The sequence below is a fragment of the Nothoprocta perdicaria genome, unplaced genomic scaffold (assembly GCF_003342845.1).
Source record: "Nothoprocta perdicaria isolate Ctin4 unplaced genomic scaffold, notPer1 scaffold_13, whole genome shotgun sequence".
Lineage (NCBI taxonomy): Eukaryota > Metazoa > Chordata > Aves > Tinamiformes > Tinamidae > Nothoprocta > Nothoprocta perdicaria.
In genome coordinates, this window is record NW_020454427.1 from 6,254,118 (window position 1) to 6,272,971 (window position 18,854).

General features: G+C 37.4%; 1 protein-coding gene across 3 annotated transcripts in view; it reads left to right on the forward strand.

Annotated features, from left to right (window-relative positions):
* The window catches only part of FAT1 (FAT atypical cadherin 1), a 92,676-nt gene that overhangs the window by 43,343 nt on the left and 30,479 nt on the right, over nt 1–18,854 (forward strand). For 2 of the 3 annotated variants that reach the window (XM_026033561.1, XM_026033563.1), the window contains exons 3-8: nt 5,329–5,390; nt 7,630–7,959; nt 8,462–8,672; nt 12,355–12,494; nt 17,833–18,108; nt 18,346–18,556. In XM_026033561.1, coding sequence (XP_025889346.1) covers nt 5,329–5,390; nt 7,630–7,959; nt 8,462–8,672; nt 12,355–12,494; nt 17,833–18,108; nt 18,346–18,556 — 1,230 coding nt within the window. Of the gene's footprint in view, nt 1–5,328; nt 5,391–7,629; nt 7,960–8,461; nt 8,673–10,369; nt 10,439–12,354; nt 12,495–17,832; nt 18,109–18,345; nt 18,557–18,854 lie in introns of all 3 variants that reach the window. The other variant, XM_026033562.1, reaches the window with a different exon arrangement.

The window sequence follows — 18,854 nt, forward strand, 5'->3', positions numbered from 1 at the left end:
TTATTTCCTTTGAATTTAAAGCCATCTCTTGGCTGGCCTAGGAGAAGATTTATGATTATCGTTTGCCAAAAGCATATGTTTGAATGACTAGAATTAAGAATTTCCTTAGAAAGGAAATACAGACTTTTGTTTTAGTGGTCACTGATTGCAATGTAGGTGAGGTGTTTGTCACATTTATCTTGAAGTCACTAGGAAAAAAGCAGAGTGAAAAAGAATAGTTGTCTTTCTGTGGCAGTAGTGAAACAATTAGGTTATTGTGCTTGTCAATCATTTTGTCTATTCTTTCAGAAAACGTTGAAATATTGGAAACCTGTTCAAAACAGTATCGTAAAAGATCTTCCTGACAAGACTTGAGGAGTTTTGTTAGTTATAAAAGAGGAATGACTCGGGAATGACTATATTCCAGTACTTAACATCTTTTAGAGATTTAGAGATTATAGTGGACTTCTCAGTCTATCAGACAAAAGCAAGCAGACCTCCCTTGTCCAGAAGGAAAAGTTGCCTTGAACAGGCTGTAATACACGATTTCGTAAATGAGGATAATTAGTTGGAAATTTTACCTGTAGGTATGATGGCTTCTTTGTTACCTGATGAGCCATAATGGATCTTTGAATTATAGAAAATATGCTGTAATTCATGCTATGGTTTAGACTGTATTACACGGTGGTCAAACTGGATTATTGTTACAACTATGTGTGAATTTAAAATCCATGCTTATATAAATCAGCATGAGAGGTTAAGTATTAGGACATCATAAAAAAAAAAAGCCTCCCCGCTCTTTTTTTTAATATTTCTCAGCAATTCACCATTTTGGAGGTGGAACCAGTGGAATGGGACTTTACTTATATATTTTTTGTAATTATTATTTGACTGATCTAGGGCCTTAAACTGATGGAGTTGGGCCAACACAAGAGGAGTCATTGCTGCTGCTGACTGCTTATGGTTTGCGTTGAACAAAGACAAAAATCTCATCAACAAAATGTACCTCTAAAAGTGGGACCTCCCTCATCATATTAAAATGTAATGTCTGCACCTATTCAAGTTAGTGATAAGAATGTTGTAACTGCTTTTCATATTCATAGGACTTCAGTACCAACACTCTCAAAGATCAAAGAAACTGTGTTTATTTTCATACACTATAATTCAAGTAATGTTATTCTATATTCAATTCATGCATATCAGTCCATACTCACTGGAGGCAGCTAGTGGACTTGGCACATGTTTTGGCCCTTGGATCTTTACTGATTACAAATTTGTTTTCTTTTGGGAGCCAAAAAAAAAGCCCCAGACACTTCATTATGCAAAGCTGAGTATGCACTTGGAAAGTGTGTGCCTGTCTGTGAACACATATCAGCATGCACACACAAAAAGACAATATATGCACTAATGAAAACATCGTACACAAATGTATATAGCCGTAGGCCTGTGCAGAGAGGAGAGAGAGTCTGATCTCTAAGCAGCGAGGCAGTAAATCTGGAACCTTCCTCCCCCGGCTGCAGAGATGGCCTTTTGGGTTTTGCCACTTTTTTCTGTACTGAGATCATCCATGCCATAAAGATATCAAGTAACATAGCACAAATATTAATAAAATATGCTAGTACTTATATAATGATTAACTTAAAAAAAATCGTTATTTCATCACTCAATGGAGAGTGTTGATAATGTGCAGTTTTTCAGATACAAAGAGTGAGCTATAGTTGGTAACGTGATAGGCGCCGAGATGAAAGCTTATAGGGGACTAAAATAAATCCCTGCTAATGTCAGCTCTCGTGCTATTTTTTGTTTCAGATGTAAGATATAAAAGGATTATTTATATTTACATAATTGAATGCTATAGTTGCATATCTTACTGTGCTTACATTTTATTGCTGTTTAAAATACAAATCAGAAGTGAATTCTCTTTGGAAGTGGATGTAACTGTTTTGATTTCACAGTCAACATCAAACAGAGAGTAGATACCCCGTAGTGTAGACACAAAGAGGGAAGGAAGGGAGAGCAACAAGATGTATTTGCTGCATTCTACTTTTGTTCTTGTTGTTGGCCTTTTAAGATAGGGATGTTTAGAGTTAGGGTGAGTTTGTTRTAGTACCTCTCCTGTGAGTGAAGCAGAGCAGCTGTGGTTCATCCAAAGATGTATGTGTATCAGCTGCTGCTATGAAAATATTACTCATGAAGTGAATTTTGAAACATTACTGAATGAAAAGCTTGCACTAGGTTGCTAGAGATAACATTTGTTCTTCATTAGCTTAGAAATCTTTCTTATAAAGCTGTGTTTTCCCAAGGATAACTGACCAGTCTTGCCACTTGGTTACAGTGTGCAGCTCTTCCCAGATGGAATAATGGGCAGTCCTTTAAATTAGTGAAGGTCCCTGTTTTGCTGGGGTTGGGGGTGTTGTGGCAAGCAGAGTAGAAGGAAAGGGGTAAAATAAGACTGCAAAGTATGAGTCAGTTTTGCTGAGAAAATGAATGCTTTGTCACAGGGATCTGTCCCCCTGCACTCATTTTTCTTGTTCCACAATGAACAGATTCTCTGCACCATGGAAAAAGGATTTCAAACCAGATCCTGTTACAAACTTTTTTTCAGAGATGAAGTAAAATTTATCTTTTATTTGTCTTGTGGGTTAATTCCGGTTGTGAAAATTCTGAGGCAAGTGGCAGCAGAGGAAATCAGCTGCTGTATTGCTGTATACCACTAATGGAATCATCTTCAGTTGAGCTGGATTTTCACTTAGCAGAGTGGCCAGCAGCAAAGGGTTAAGTAGGAAGAATGTCATGCATGTGTATGTGATTCTAAATCCAGAAGTGTTACATTTCCTTTGTTGGCACTAGTTTCTGCTGAATTTACAGGATGTATATGGTGAAGACTAAACCCGTCTGTTAATAGCCTGAAGTGTTTTAACAGAACTGTGTGGCATGCCTGGTTAAAAGAGTTGGAAATGTTAACAAACTAAAGCCCGTTTATTTTATCCATACTGGTATTTATCAGTTTACCTGTTCCTGAGTTATATCAACCAATTAAATTTAAAAAAAAAAAGATAAAGGAAATTAGATTTTTCAATAAACTGGAGTATGCAGTAGAAGTGGAAGCCTGGCTGGCATACTCACAGAAAGGCCTTATTTCTTTCTAAATACTAGCTGGCACTTATTAACAGCAGTTCTGGTCTCTGTGGCAATCTCTGGAGGGGGAAAAGTGGATGGGAAGCTGTTGAAAGGTGTGGAAGGTCTTTCTGCTCCCTGAGTTAGCTGCTGTCCTGCACACTGCTGCCCTGGGAGGTGAATTCTCACCTTATGCTGAGTCCTGGAAGAGTGTGCAGAGAAGTGCAGGCATGGAGAGGCCCTCACTGATTTATTCACTCACTTATTCAATTATATATTTTTGAGATCCTCTGCATCCTCACACAGCTGTTGAACTGCCAGCTCCTTTGGTGGCTGTACTGAAACCTCTTGCTCTGCCTCGCCTCTGTGGCAGGAGAGCGACTGCTCCCTCAAGTCACCTGCAACTCCCCCTGCTCCATGGAAGCAGCTGAGGCATCTGGAAAACAAGATGATTGAGCTTTATGTCTAGAATATAATGGACTTGATTCCAGGTAAACCAAATTGCTGGCAAAACAAGGGCAGTTTTTACCATAACTGAAACAGCCGTGCTTTATAATATGTATTTTTTGAAGAACAGTTGCAGGAACACTTGACAGATAAAATACTGCTCTCAGTATAGGTTTTGCTGTATTGTTTAGCAGCAGCTGTCCATTTTGTTGGCGTATGTAGGCTGCAATTCTCTTGCAACAAAAGTACTGGGTAGTTGTGCCCTGATGGGCTACGATTCTGTTTCTGTGGTGTTTCTCTGTAGAGTGAAAACATCTTTATTGATGTTTCTTTTCCTACTTAAGAGCTTTACTGTTGTCAACTGTAAAACAAAAATGAAGCCTTTTTTATTGCTGTAGCAGATCAAAAGTTGATACAGGGATTTGTATTTTAAATATAAGAGTTCCTATATTAATAGAGAAACGGCCTGCACTGTGGTTAGAAAAAGGAAAATGGAGAATGCAGATTGGATTTTAATTGCCTTTAGTCATGTAATTTCTTCTCCATATTTCAGTTTGGCAATTAAGGAGCAAGATGGCAGTGCTTTCCTGTCTCTGTAAAAAACATGTTGGTAATTAGACAAAAAGCCTTGTGACAGTGCAGGGCATCAGTCACAACTCCATCCTCCATCTCTAGTATATGATAGATTTCCCCAGTAGAGAACATGGGATGTTTTGGGCAGTGGTGGCTTGAGTCGGGCAGAGCTAGTGCTGCACCTGAGCTAAGCAGCGTTTCTGTGCTGGGGAATGGATCCAGACAGTGGTGTTACTTGATTTGTGCTCGTAAAAGCCCTTGCACCATTTGCAGATACGGATTGGCCTCGCAGGTACGATCCCGGTGTTCACAGGGCACCGAGCTCGAGCTGGTAAATCCTGCTGGACCCAACCTGGCTTTTCATGGAGCCTCCTTAGCACAGTTAATCCATGGTGTGGACAGGTCATTCAGTAATAATTGGCTAAATTTACTTTTCACAAAAATCTATAGCTAAAATTGTGAACCTGCTGCTGGGGGAATTAATTTGGCTAAGAGCCCTTTGCTGATTTTGTTGCCTTGTCTGCAGCAGAGCTCACCATGCCTTCCTCATCTTCCATCAAACTTGTATCAAACTCATACAGCGAAATTGTGTCTTACAAAACTCCTCCTTGTTCTCTGCTATTGCCAACAGCAGCACTGTTTGACTCCTCACTGCCACATCAAGCCAACACACACACACACGGGTTGTTCTGCTTCCCATCTTTAATATATCTCTTCAGTTCCTCCTTTTTTATTTTCCTGGTAATATCACAAAAAATGCAAGCAGGTGGTTCTCCTAAGGTGATGGGTAAATATTCAGGTAGTATCTATGAACAGCTTTTGAATAAGAAAAATGAACACCCTTTGTAAAAGAGTGAGGATATTATGCAAATAAGACTTAATGTGATACGATTACATATGTTACACCTGTCAGAAACATGAGATATGCACAGATACACTGGAAAATAGAACTGTCTCTGTCTTTAAAGGCTGTAGCTTAGTGAAGACTTAGCTTTCAGATTGCAAAGAATATTTTCACAACCCACAGGGACTGGCAACACCACCACCACCACCACCTGAAAGCTAATGTTCCTGATGAAAGCTTGTGTTCTGTAAAAATAGTTGAGACCACCTAAGAAGTTGAGATGGGATATATCAGTGATTACTGGCTTAGCCTAATCTTCATTCCAGTTATTTTTTTGAATGAACTAAATTATTCTTTTGTGTTTACAGGTCTAATTACAACTACATCTAGAAAACTAGATCGAGAACAGCAGGGAGAACACATTTTGGAGGTAAATAATCTCTTTAGTTCTCTGAGATACAGTTCATTATTCCTTTACTTTTCCATACTTGATTACCATGTGAAGAATTTGGAGGCTGAATTTCAGAAGTAATTTGCTTCTGTGTTCATTATATTGTAATTCATAGAACTATCTGTCTTGGAGAAACAGTGCTTTGGGACCTTTTCTTGAGAAAAGAATTAAGATACATATATAAGACAGTTCCTTATATTCCTAAAGCAAGATTTTCTTCCAAGCAGTACAAAGGTGTGATGACTAAAAGAGTAAAGGAGTGTGATTCAGGGTTTTTTTGCTCCCTAATTATTGGTATAGGTATTTCAGCCTGCCTTTTCCTGTGAAAAAGAAATGCAGGTTTTTGTGCATGTTATTTTCATCAATCACATTAATAGATCAGTTGTAAAATGTACTTTATAGATTGAGAGTCAAAGAGCATTAAATATTTTTATATATTTCTTCCACGTATTTAGCCACTTCTAATTGATCAGCTGGAATTTATGTAATAGCTATTCTAGTTTTCTGTAAAACAAGGAAAAAGAGCAACATTGTAGACAACTGTAGGAGTACCAGTTAATACTTGCTGTCACGCGATACAAAAGCATCATACTTCACCTGCAGTGAAGACTTAATATTCACAGTGATAGTTGCACTATACCTAAAACCTATCTGAAAACTTTATTGTCCATCTTCTCTTGAATAATAGCTAAGGGACTGCAAAGTAAATTGGCAAAAATAATATAGTGACGGCAGCTATTCTGGCTTTACTCAAAGTTTGCCAAATTTGTAGACATATTTTCTGATAGGAATTCAAGTGAAAGGCTGAATGAAGACTTAGCGGTGAATGTATTCCTAGAATTCATAAACTATCCTTACGTGACTCAGGAGTACATACAGTGGACACTTGAGTGTTCACTGGAGTGTTCTGGCCCGTTTCTATACCTTTGATGTACAAATAAAAACAGCTGTTGCACCAAATTTTTATCAGAATTTTCTTTGCTATATCAGCTTTGCCCCAAACTTCTGCCAGAGATCATGCTAACAGTGTATGGGTGTCGACAGTTGGCTGCTAGCACTCCGGTCTACATCCTTGATCCCTTCCAGGGTAATAGTATCAACAAAATTCATAAGAGCAAAGCCCTGCCTTTTGATCTTGCAATAACCAAATAAAAAAAAAAAAAAGTAAACTGAGAAAATTTGACTTAAATCATTACAATGTAGTACGTACAAAAAGCACAAACACCATTTTAAGGTTGCAGCATCACACAATTAAATTAGCGCATCTGTTTTCAACATGCTCTATAAAAGAGCAGGTTAAACTTGCCATTTATTCTTTTGGGTCAGGCAATGCAAATTTTATGTAAACAGATGAGTTGCTCTGTACCTACTTTGGGATTTCTGGCATTTCCTGTGCTAGGATATGAGTGTGTGTTTAGGGAGGGGAGGTGTTTGCTTCAAGTTTGCTTTGGTTTTGGAGGATTTTGCTTGTTTGTTTTTAACAAAAATGTTTTAATTTCAGATTAACATATTTCTTACTCTTATTTTTGTTCATTGTCCATATTAATAACATCAGATCAGTCCTAAAATAAGAACTGAAGGAGATTTTTTACTCTATTACTAGCTTTTCAATAAAGCTCATGCCTTGCTGGGAGAGCAGAGTTGGTTCTATTTCCCATTTCATTTAGGATATGGAAAGAGATTACTATTTGCATTCTCTAAAAGACTTTTTTTTTAACCTTTTTTTCTAGCAACATAATGGTTTTATGTTTTAAAATGCATAGTTTTATTCTAATGCATAGGCCTGCCAGATTCTGGCAGTTATATTCCTGCTTGCCTTTTAAATTATATCTTTTGAGGAACAAAAACAAACCATTAGATTTAAAAGTTGCAAGGAAGCTATTAACAAGGAAGCTGTTATCTGTGACACAAGTTGATGTTTCAGTTACCATGCTGCAAAAGTGAGATTTAGTGTGTATCTGTTAGCTCCTAAATTCTGTATCTTAAGCATCAGGATGTTAAGACAGTAGGTATATTACACATTTTTGTAGTGTTTTTTATAAAAATTCACCAAATAAGTGATATTTCTTTGAACTAATACTTTGTAAGTAAATAAAGTTTGGAAAGTACTGTTCAGTTGTAGTAGTTTGAAGAAATTATCATTAAAAAAATGCCCACAGATTAGAAAGATGATATTAAGCATTAACATTTTTTATTATTGTTACTTTAATAAAAACAGGTGACTGTAACAGACAACGGTATTCCCGCAAAATCAACTGTTGCACGAGTGATTGTGAAGGTTTTAGACGAGAATGACAATAAGCCCCAATTCCTGCAAAAGTTCTACAAAATCCAGCTTCCGGAGCGGGGCAAGCCAGACCGCGAGCGCGCCGCCAGGAGGGAGCCCATCTACCGCGTCATTGCCGCCGACAAGGACGAGGGGCCCAACGCAGAGATCTCCTACAGCATTGAAGAGGGCGATGAACACGGCAAATTCTTTATTGAGCCCAAAACTGGAGTGGTTTCGTCCAAGAAGGTTTCGGCAGCCAGGGAATATGATATCCTTTCAGTGAGTGAGAATCTCATGTATCCTGGATTCGTGGAGTGTGCTTTTCTCTGTGTTCTCATCACTTCTTACTCTGTAGCTGGCAGATGAGTGGATGAGGTGTGGGAAGAGAGCAGGCGCCTGCAAAAGCAGAAGTATCAGTATCATTTTGCTTATGTGTTACTTACGGGATGATTTCAGAGGGCTGTATTTGGAAAATGAATCAAGAAGCCGTTATTCACTTTCCAAAACTTAACGGTTAATGAACACGATGAGAGAACATAAACAGTCACAGATTCTGACACTTCTTTCAGGAAGATAGCAAGATTAAAGTGCATTTATGAAAATAGGTTGTATGCTACTATTAGGTGCTGCATGGTTTTACTCTGCCACTTTTTGAAATACTTAATCTTTTAGGATGTATCTCACATAAGCAAACATGGTTGGGACTTCTTACTGCTTTTCTATTTATGTGACATAATCAGTTATGTGATCCTGTAGCCTAAAGGATGTATCTATTTCACAGATTAAAGCTGTAGATAACGGTCGCCCACAGAAATCATCAACTACACGGCTTCATATAGAATGGATTCCAAAGCCAACCCCACCTCCAGAGCCCATTTATTTTGAGGAAACATTTTTTTCTTTTACGGTGATGGAGAGTGATCCAGTTGCTCACATGATTGGCGTAATAGCTGTTGAACCCCTTGGAACACCACTTTGGTTTGACATTACGGGTAAGGATGCACTAGGGGCTTTGATCATTAGCAGTAAATGCAAGAAGCGTGAGATGCTGAAGGGCTCGTTGTAACTTGTTTTCTTAACTTAAACAACACAAGGTTTTGACATTCTTTAGCTACAGGTGATTTCCACTCTCCCCCTTGGAATTTTTTATTTCATTATGTGTCAAAATGATTTTAAAATTTTAATGAATGCTGCACTTGAAGAAGAAAAACACATTGAAAAATATCTGGGTTACAGGTTTGGAATTGACTTGTGAATAGTGTGTCAGTGAAATTAAGATAAATCAAATTAATCTCGTAGGTAGTGGGATAGGGAAAGAAGTAAAATGCCAGTTTTCTGTAAATGGAGATAGTACATACAAAGAGATTATACTGTTAAGATTCACTACTTGTTCTCTTGACTGCTCCTTTCTACACTGTGCCTTCAGTACCAGGAGGAAGGAACCTCCAGGATGTTCATAGCCCCTGCAAACTTCTGCCTGTGTGTGTTCTTGCTGTTGAAAAGAGCCTTTAGCCCCTTCCACTGAAAGGAGAATTCTAGTCAGTAACGTGATTAAACACATACTGTAGTGGCAAAATGAATAAAATGCTTTAATTTTAGACTTAGCCAGTAGACTTTCGAGTACAGGGAATACAGAGTGTTTACTGTATAGCTGATAGTAAAAACACGTTCTGTCCTCATTTACATTTTTCGCAATCAAGGACAGTAGAGCCCTGTTTCAGAGGATGTTCCGATAATGACCTGAAAGATCATAGATCTGTTCATCGGTATAGAGGGAGAAAAGGATTCCAGATGCCCCCTTGAATTCTCACAGGGACTTAAGATGTCTGCATTGCAGGTTTTTGGGAACTGAGACATTTTACTGTTTCCCAAGCATATGTGCACACATACATGGGAGTAAAAAACATTAAAATTGCTTACGGAAGCAGAGCTGGAATATGAAGAGAGCTTCTCTCTGCCTTGGTTCAACCAGCATCACCCAGTCAATAGTCAGAAATACTTGTAGTCTATAAAGAGGCCAGTAAGGGCAAGGTTAAAAAAAAAAATATGGTGCTACTAATAGCAAGTGGCTGACAGATGTGAAGATGATGAAGTAGAAGAGGCCACAGATGCCATCAACAACTTCAGTCCTGAGAGTTTCCACAGGGTGAAGCAATGGCATTTTGGTAGGTCTCTAGTTTGGCAGAATTTGTTTAAAATATTGGGAATTAATTTTCTATTGTTTTATTTTTTTAACTACTGTATACTCTGGTTAGTGTCTTATTATTCTGATAATGTTTTTATATAGATTTTTCTTCTCATAAGCATGAAATTTGAACAGCTTCGATACTTATTTTTATTGTATGCTTAACACAGAGAATAGATGATCTATTCCTGTTATTCTAAAAGGCATATATAGAAAATTCTCAAGTTTTTTTTTTTTAAATATATTTTTATATTTATTTTTTAATGTGGAGGGGAGAGCAGGACTTACCTACAGATTGTGAAAGCAAACATTTTAACTGTTTTCTTAACAAAAGGGTTTTGGAAAGTTTGGTGTGGGATTATGTTATCAAGTTAGCTGCTCTTAAAGGTGATCTCTTTACTGCCCTCTTTTACTGTTTCTAATAGCATGAAATAATTTGATTGACGGCTTTCCTTTATGTTCTGTGCTTGCTTTCCATGCTTTCTTTCTTTTTGGCTGAGCCAGGAGACAAGCTTGCTAGTGAAGTATTTTACATCTTTCAGATGGCTTGTGACCTGAACTGTACAGCAGAAGGTATCTGCTGAGATCACATAATTTATTACCAGATTATGAGATCTGAAATGAAAGCGTACATTTATAAAATATTTATTTTATTAACTCTTCGGAGATCAAAGTGCTCACAGTTGCATTTGTGACAGGTTTGTTTTTGTTTTGTTTTGTCATCATTACATTTACACAGCATCATTTTAGAGCTTCCAGTTTTGGCTTTTCACCAAAACTGTTGCTATTATACTTTCAGTGCACCTGATGCAAACATTTGGGTTGGGTGCTGCTTCAGTGGATTGCCAGATATCACCCCTGCTAGAAAAATTGGAAGAGAGCTTTGCAATTTCTTTACTTCAGAATAAATAAGTCAGTCAGTAAGCTTGTCCTTACACCAGGAAAGCTGAGTACTTCTTGTATCCCTTGATCCTGCTGTCTTCTTACAGTGAAGATGGCTTCATTGAGACATTAAATTCTAGATATTAAATTTAATTCCTAGCTATCTGAGAAAACAATATCACATATCAGCTATAAAAGAAAAGCCAGACACTTCACTTTCTGAAGGTGACATCTTGCACAAAACCAAATAAAGGATTTCGCATGCGTCTGCTGAAAACAAAGCTGCTGCATTTCATGCTGTTCATTTTATATCCATTTGTGTAATTCAAACTACTTCTAGGCCAACAGAAGAAACTGGCTTTCAGTGAAACTTAAAAAAAAAAAAATGTATCCTTATTATTAACTCTTTCTAAATATCTTAAATCCCGTGAAGCATAATCCAGCCCATCTTTCCTGGATTGTTATGTCTGTCTTGTGATGGAACCTTCTCAAGGTGCAATCCTTTTCTGTTGGAATGGGGGCCCATTGCAGTGTTTATTGCTCTCTCTTAGATTAAATATAAGTTTGGCAACCGTTGGTACTTCACTGTCTCACTTCTAGCCGTGGCTTTTCATAAAAAGCATTCAATGATGTACAAAACATAGCATGTAATAAGACTTTAGATGTAAATAAATAAAGCACTTGTTACACCTCAATGGTATTAATATAAAATATAATTAGAAAAACATGCATACAGTTAGAAGAAGTTGCTTTGCTATGTCTAGCACTGGCTTGACCAAAAAAAATTAATTTCCCCATTTTTCTTGGTTTATTGGCAAGTCTAAAGCAATTGTAGTTAATAGTCAATTTTATCATTTTTTGAGCCTATAGGGCGTTCATATGATAATTTGCTCAGAGTGGCACAGAGGTGATGACGCCCAACAAAATGTTTAAAGACATAAGTGTAGCTGTTGATCTACATGGTTATTTGGCTATATTCAAAAGGATAATTTGCAAGTTTTGCAAGGGAAATCAGTTAACTTGCTTCAGAAGAAGAGCTTGAGCATATTTAAACCATTTAAGCTTTTAATGCTCATCCAAGTCCTACTCAGGAGGGGGTTAGATCATGAGGTCTTGTAGATACTCAGCATTGACCTGAGTATCCTTTAGCATCACTGTAGCTTTTTCAACTTTATCACTATAAATATATGAGTATTTTAATTTTTACTCTGACCCAAGAGATATGAATTTGAGAGCCCTTCTGATGTGAGATAAAGGACCTTTTTGCTATTTAACCTGTCTTTCTGCATGAAATAAGCTATCATATTTCACCTGATAATTCTCTATTTCCTGCCTTTTGCAATCCTTAAATTCTGATTAAAAAACTGAGAATCTTGCTCTGAATGTACCTATGAACTTTCCATGAGCCAGACAAATCAGCTCTGTCCAAAACTACTCTCATTTAAATACCTGTCACCATACCTTGTCACCAGAACAGTAGAGGGTTTAAAATGTGTCTGTATAGTTCCACCTTCATTAAGCATCTGAAGAAGAACATGAACATACATGAAAGAGTAAAGCAAGGCTGTGTTTTATGAACTTTTCCTCCTCCCAATTTCTTGAACAAGGTGGCAACTACGACAGTCGATTTGACGTGGACAAAGGCACTGGCACCATCGTTGTCGCTAGACCGCTCGATGCAGAGCAGAGATCCAATTACAACTTGACAGTAGAGGCAACAGATGGAACCAGAACTATCAGCACTCAGGTAAGGGAGCTGCTAGTGAAGTGTTTGTAAAGGGAGGTTTGTAACTGCAAGAATTTGTTTTGCTTTGTTTTCCTTTTATACTTTTTTTTCAACATGGACAGTGTATCTGATTTATATTAAAAAAGGGGACTATGTCGAAAACTGACATTCTGATGTTCACACAGCCATAGTGTTTGGTAGGCCAGGTGGAAGGTTATAAAAGCATAGTCTAAATCAATGACTTTTGTTTTGTATTATGTGGCTAAGTTAGCTCAGTAAATGAGAGCAGAAACTGAGCTCTTTATGTGAAGTACGACTAATCACTTAGAGTACGGCTACTCTAAGTGATTAAATAATGTGATTATTTAGCTGGGCATTTAGAAGACCATTGTAAATCATTTTAAAATCTGTGAGTGGCGAGCTGTACAGTATCCACATTCAGTTTTATGAAACTGAGTTTCTCCTGCTGCATGGTATCCATATGGAAACAAGCTCTAGAGGATAACATCTTGGTGTGCATTCTCCTGAGTAGTTTCTTTTACCTTCAAGGAAGGTCCAGATTGCCATATATTGGAGGGTCTTTGTTAGTCTGTGACAAACTAAATTTCTTCAAATTACCTCCGTCCAACTTTTCCTCCTGACAACTTCTTTGCAGCTGGGCTAATACAAAGTTTGCTTTAGGCCAGCAGCCTTCAGTGAATTACTCAAAGTAATCCACAGTAAGGTAGGCTGTGGTATGTGTGTATCCTGTTTTTCCCATGTAGTTTCTCTCCCCAACTCCGAACATGGATGTATTTGGAAGCAAGTTTTATCTGAGACTGGCAGGAATGAAGCCATGAGCGCAGAGGAGTTCCCTCCTCTTCCACAGGGAAGGGAGACAAATTATTTACTGCAACAAAGTCTGATGGGGATAGTGCTACATGTGTGTTTCCTGCTATTTAGCTAACCCTTAGTTACAAAACTTGCAGGGCAAATGGAGGGTTTCTGGGGTCTGCTGTGTACATAGAAATCTCTGTTAGGAACCTAACTTCTTGTTGTTCCATCTTTGTGCAAAATACACGTGTTTCTTTTGTTCCTCTGCGTCGTTCATAATCTTCTTCCTTCTTTCATCTAGATATCTAGAGGGAAGAATATTTCTTTTAAATATTTAGTATTTAAAACAGAAACTTTATTCAGCTGACTATGTCTACAGGCTAAATAGGTCAAATAGACTGAATTCTAGTAGAAGAAGGCTGCCAGGGTAGTAGCTTCCTTTGAGACACCCCGTTTCCTTTAATGGTGGCAATTGTGAGTGACACTGTGTACCATGGACATTCAAAAACTACAGCACGTCCCCCAGTAGAGCGTAAATTAGGACTTGCTGCTCTCATAGCTGTTACTATTGCCACTGGTACTTATAATCATCATAAAGTATTTGGAGAAACAAGTTTATTGTTTTGCTTGTAATAAAAAAACTACTGATTGGATTCGTTTTTTTCACTCAGAAATAGAAATGCTGGATAGAAGGCTTGAAATCTTCCTATTTCCCTTGCCTGTGGGAAAAGCACAAGTTATGATGTTGCTGTTTCAGTCTCAACACTTTCATTTCCCCTTAAGGTGAAGGTGTTATTTATACCTACTAGTGTATAAATTCTGTTACTCACAGAYGAGATAAGGACCAGGAAAATTTGAATGCTGATGATGTGCTGAGTCCTCTAACGCACTGATAATCAGTTAAGAAGTCTTAAAAAGTCTGACTCCTGAGTATGTATCAAGAACAAGCAATACAGAACTTACAGCCTACAAATAATTGATGTAAGCATTTTGAAATGCASTAAACATTGATTAACAGCAAATTAAATAATCTTAAATTTAGGTTGAAAAAAGAAATGATGTTTTCAAGACATTGTTAGGAGTTGAATAAGAAACCAAATCCATCCACAGAGTCTCTTAGGAGGCTTTGGCTGGCCTCAAGCCGTGAACATCTGTAGGGCATTTGCCTCTTTCAGGCCTTCAGTTAAATGGCTTATTTGAAAAACAGGGCAGCAGCAGTAGACGTGGAGGCTGTTAGGAGATTGTRTAAATGCCAAATGCATGAGGCAAAACAAGAATAAACAAATTCCAGGCCTACAGTGATGGTGTTTGACAAAGATGACTTAGAGACAAATAGGAAGAAATATAACTGGAAAAAAAAAATCAATGTACTAATGTTTCTGGATCGTAGTGTTTTAGCCTTAATTGGTTATTCACAGAAATAAGAAGCAGTACGTGAAATATTCAGTTGCTTTAAAATAAATAAATATACATATATATACACATATATACACACATATATATATCGTGCACTGCTATTTGTTTTTTTTATTAGAAGAAATGCATAAGAAAGTTTCAAGCTAACTGCAGTACTTTCCATATTGCTTTTCTGTTGCTAAATACTGAATCTTGTTTTATGTAAAATTTATGTGGATATTATACTTCGGGATTGATTTGGGAATGAAGGATAGAATACTCTTCATTGATTAAATTTGCATTTTTGTTTGTGAGCATCAGACTGCTCCACAGAGACATTTTGGAAGAAGAATGCAATTATATTCTCTCCAGATGATAYAACTTTTAATATAGCTTTGTTTATGAACATGAATATAAACATGTCGATATAGCCATAATATAATTATGAGTAAAGTCAGGAGGAGTTCTTAAACTCCACAAGGAATCAGCAAACACTAAATAAGATTTAAACAATCCAAAGGAATATAATTTTTGAATATAACAGGGCAATTTTTTATCAGTGGCACACATTCTCTATAACTCACTAGTAATCAGCATATTTCTATGCAACTTTGGGTGTCACTTGTGGTATAATTAATAGATTTCAGTTGCTTCCACTCAGCAGTCCTGCGCTTTACTCTTCTCTACATAACTGCCATTCTCATTTTCAATATTCTTCCTTGTATCAATATGAGTAGAGCACAGCCATGCAGTGTGGCCATTCACATGGCCTTGCAAAACAGGTTGAGTCTTTTCAGTTTCCAGCTGTTTTATTTCAGAGCTCCCATTGCATTGCACTCATGTCAAGCTTTTCTCTAGTGTGCCTCTCAGGTGACTTCTGTCTTCAGCAAGATGAGTGTATTCCATATTCGAGTATATCCCGTCTTCTAATCGCACTGAGAAGGGCTGTGGCTGGTTCAACTGCACTCTAAATTTTATTTTATAAGAGGACATTATTGATGTAGTTGCTTCGGTCTCAAGCACAGAAACTTTCTGTGGGGGGCTTCAGAACAGCACTCACAGTTGTAACTGGCCAGCCGTGGTCTTTGGTTTAAATTGCAGACCTTCACAGTTCCCGTGAAAATTTGGTCCTTTGACATTTAAACCCAAATCACACCCCTAGCATTTGCCCCTGAGCACCAATAAGAACGCTAGTAAGTCTCCAGGGGCTCTCCAAAGTAGGGATTGTTAGTAGGTTTCCATAATAGTTACAGGTTGGAAGTTTTTAGCTTTTTTGAATTCAACTCAAAAATGACTGACAAATTTAGATAGTTCTAAGTTTTTTGTTTTGGCTTGGTTGGGTTTTTTTTGGCCATGTGGTTATGTGGTTGGTCTTGGAGGTGTTGTGTTGGCTTCACAATCACCACACTCCTGGTGTTCAGCGTATGCCTTGCACAGTACTTTGTGGTGCTTCATTTTGGAACTGCTGTTTCCTGTAGTTACAGTGTCAAGCTGCAGCAGCAGGGATGGCCTTCCCGCCTGGGGAGTCTAAGACTCCTGGGGCTGCATTCCCTCCTGCCCCTGTGTTTTCCTAGGTTTTCTAATTTTCTTATTTCAAGAGAAATACACATGAACCTAAATAGTCATCTTTAATTAAATTTCTCAAATCTTTCTCAAACACTTTGTTTTTTCACTTAATGTATTTCTGAGTCTAAATTATCTGTGGGTGGAAACTGAATAACAAAAAAATGATTGAGCTGTGTTCATTTTGAAGTCATAATATCCCTATATGTGCTAACAGTGAAATAACTGTGCATTGTCCTTTAGACTTCTATTTATACAAACTGTATTTGTGTAGTTGGATTTGGTTTGAAAGGCGGATTTTTCTGCATATCTTTTTGCTGGTTATCATTAATTTGCTTTGTTTTCTTGAGCATCAATGTGAAGTGAGCAGATGTTTTAACAAAAGTGCTATTTAAGTGACTATTTAATTTTGAATTCAGTTATMGTATACATTAGATTATATAATGTACATATATACAGTATACASTCTAGTACACAATAGAATGTATTCTTACACATTTAAAAAAAATTACATAGTTAAGGATCTTTTTTTCATATTCCAATTGATTTTGGTAATGAATGTATTTAAAACCTTGCATTTAAAACCTGAAGTACAACCTGAATCACCTACTTTATTCATACTTCACTCTGATATTGTACTTAGTTCTGATTTCTCTCTCTTCCTGATGAAAATCAATATTCTGACTCCAGTTTTCTGTCTTTAATCAGCTTCTAATCCGAGACAGAAACCAAACTCCCTAGTTTCCGTAGAAACCTATTGCAGGGAACTTTATCAAGGTGCTTTTTAAAAGGTCAAACAATTAGTTTCTTTTCYCTCTTTGCCATCATCTTCTGGGAATTCTAATAGGCTGCCAGAGGCGGCATTTTCCTGTTGCCAGCAGCGATAGTTTGTGTTATAATAGACTTCCTGAGATACGTCAGAGGTATCCGTGCCTCTGCATAGTTCCCCAATTTACTGTATAGTTGATATACAGTAAAATCGTCTCTCCAGCAGTGGCGCCAGGTATTAATAGCTGTGGATTGCATGTTATGTGAAATGCTGAGACAAGCAGCTGCCTGCTGCTTCACACAAGAAGAACAAAAAGTTGAATTTGAAATAACATGCTGTAGGATTTCTACCACTTTTCCATTTTGCTTTCTGTAGTTTACAACCAGCCTAGGCTCGGAGCTGTAAGAAGCTGGGAGAGGATTGTTTCCACGTGAGGGCATGCAGCGTCTGCTGCCTTGGAAAGCGTTGCTTAAAATTCCAAAATTGAAAAAAATAAAGAGAATTTTCACCAACTCTGTGATCCATAATGACAAATATCATTTTTTTTTTAATTTCAGAGTTACTGCAGAATTCTTTTCCATATTATACACAAATGTTTACTTTTTAAGATACCTTATTTAAAGGCATTTTTGACTGCAGAGCCTTCTGTTTTGACTTTGGAGTCAAGGAGGCAGACTTGGACATCGTGAGATTTTCTTTTTTCCTGGAAAAAAACAATTTGGTTTGCAGCGTTATGGTCTATTTTCTAATGATATCCCATTTCCCTCTGTGTTTCCCAAATATCATTAATATTTTCCCCTTTCCATTATATCATTTCAGGTGTACATCAAAGTAATAGATACAAATAATCACAGGCCTCAGTTTTCCACTTCAAAATATGAAGTTGTTATACCTGAAGACACTGTACCAGAGACAGAAATTTTGCAAGTCAGTGCCACAGACAGAGACGAGAAGAATAAACTGATTTATACTATGCAGGGTAGCACTGATCCCATCAGTCTCAAAAAATTTCGTCTGGACCCGGCAACTGGCACTCTCTATACTTCAGAAAAACTGGACCATGAGACCATGAACCAGCATATTCTTACAGTCATGGTAAATAAACACCTTTGTTCTTCATTTGCTGAAGATAGCAACAATCATATCTTTTTTTTTTTTTAAATGCCTTTTTGTTTTGCTTCTCGCCCAGTATAAACTTTTATGTGTATATTGAGTTTGACTGTGACTGGTGCAGGTTGAACCCTGAATTACTACTAATATTGGATGAACTACTGCAATAACAGGGCTAATATAGCATGGTGCTAATGGCTGGTAATGTGCTAATTGTTCTAGGTTCGAGATCAGGATGTTCCTGTGAAGCGCAACTATGCCAGGATCATCATTAACGTGAGTGACACCAACGATCACGCACCGTGGTTCACCAGCACTTCCTACGAGGGACGGGTGTACGAGTCGGCAGCTGTGGGATCAGCAGTGCTCCAGGTTACAGCTTTAGATAAGGACAAAGGGAAAAATGCAGAAATTGTGTATTCTATTGAGTCAGGTATGTTGACGTTCTTAAATCTTCAGTCTGTTTTAAAATAATAATTCTTGACTGTTCTGTTTTATCTGTAAACATATAAAAAATAAGCTATGAGAAAGAGGGTGATGACAGAAGTCTGTGTTTTATTTTGTCATCTGTTTAAGCCATAGTCTTAGAGCTTTGAAACTGGAATGGATTGGATAATTAATATTCATCTCCCTCATCTATTTTTGCTACCCTCTGGAAGAAAAAGCTAAGGATTATCCTTAAAAGGATTTGCTCATTAGAAACTGCAGAAGCATTAAATTTAGATCTTAAA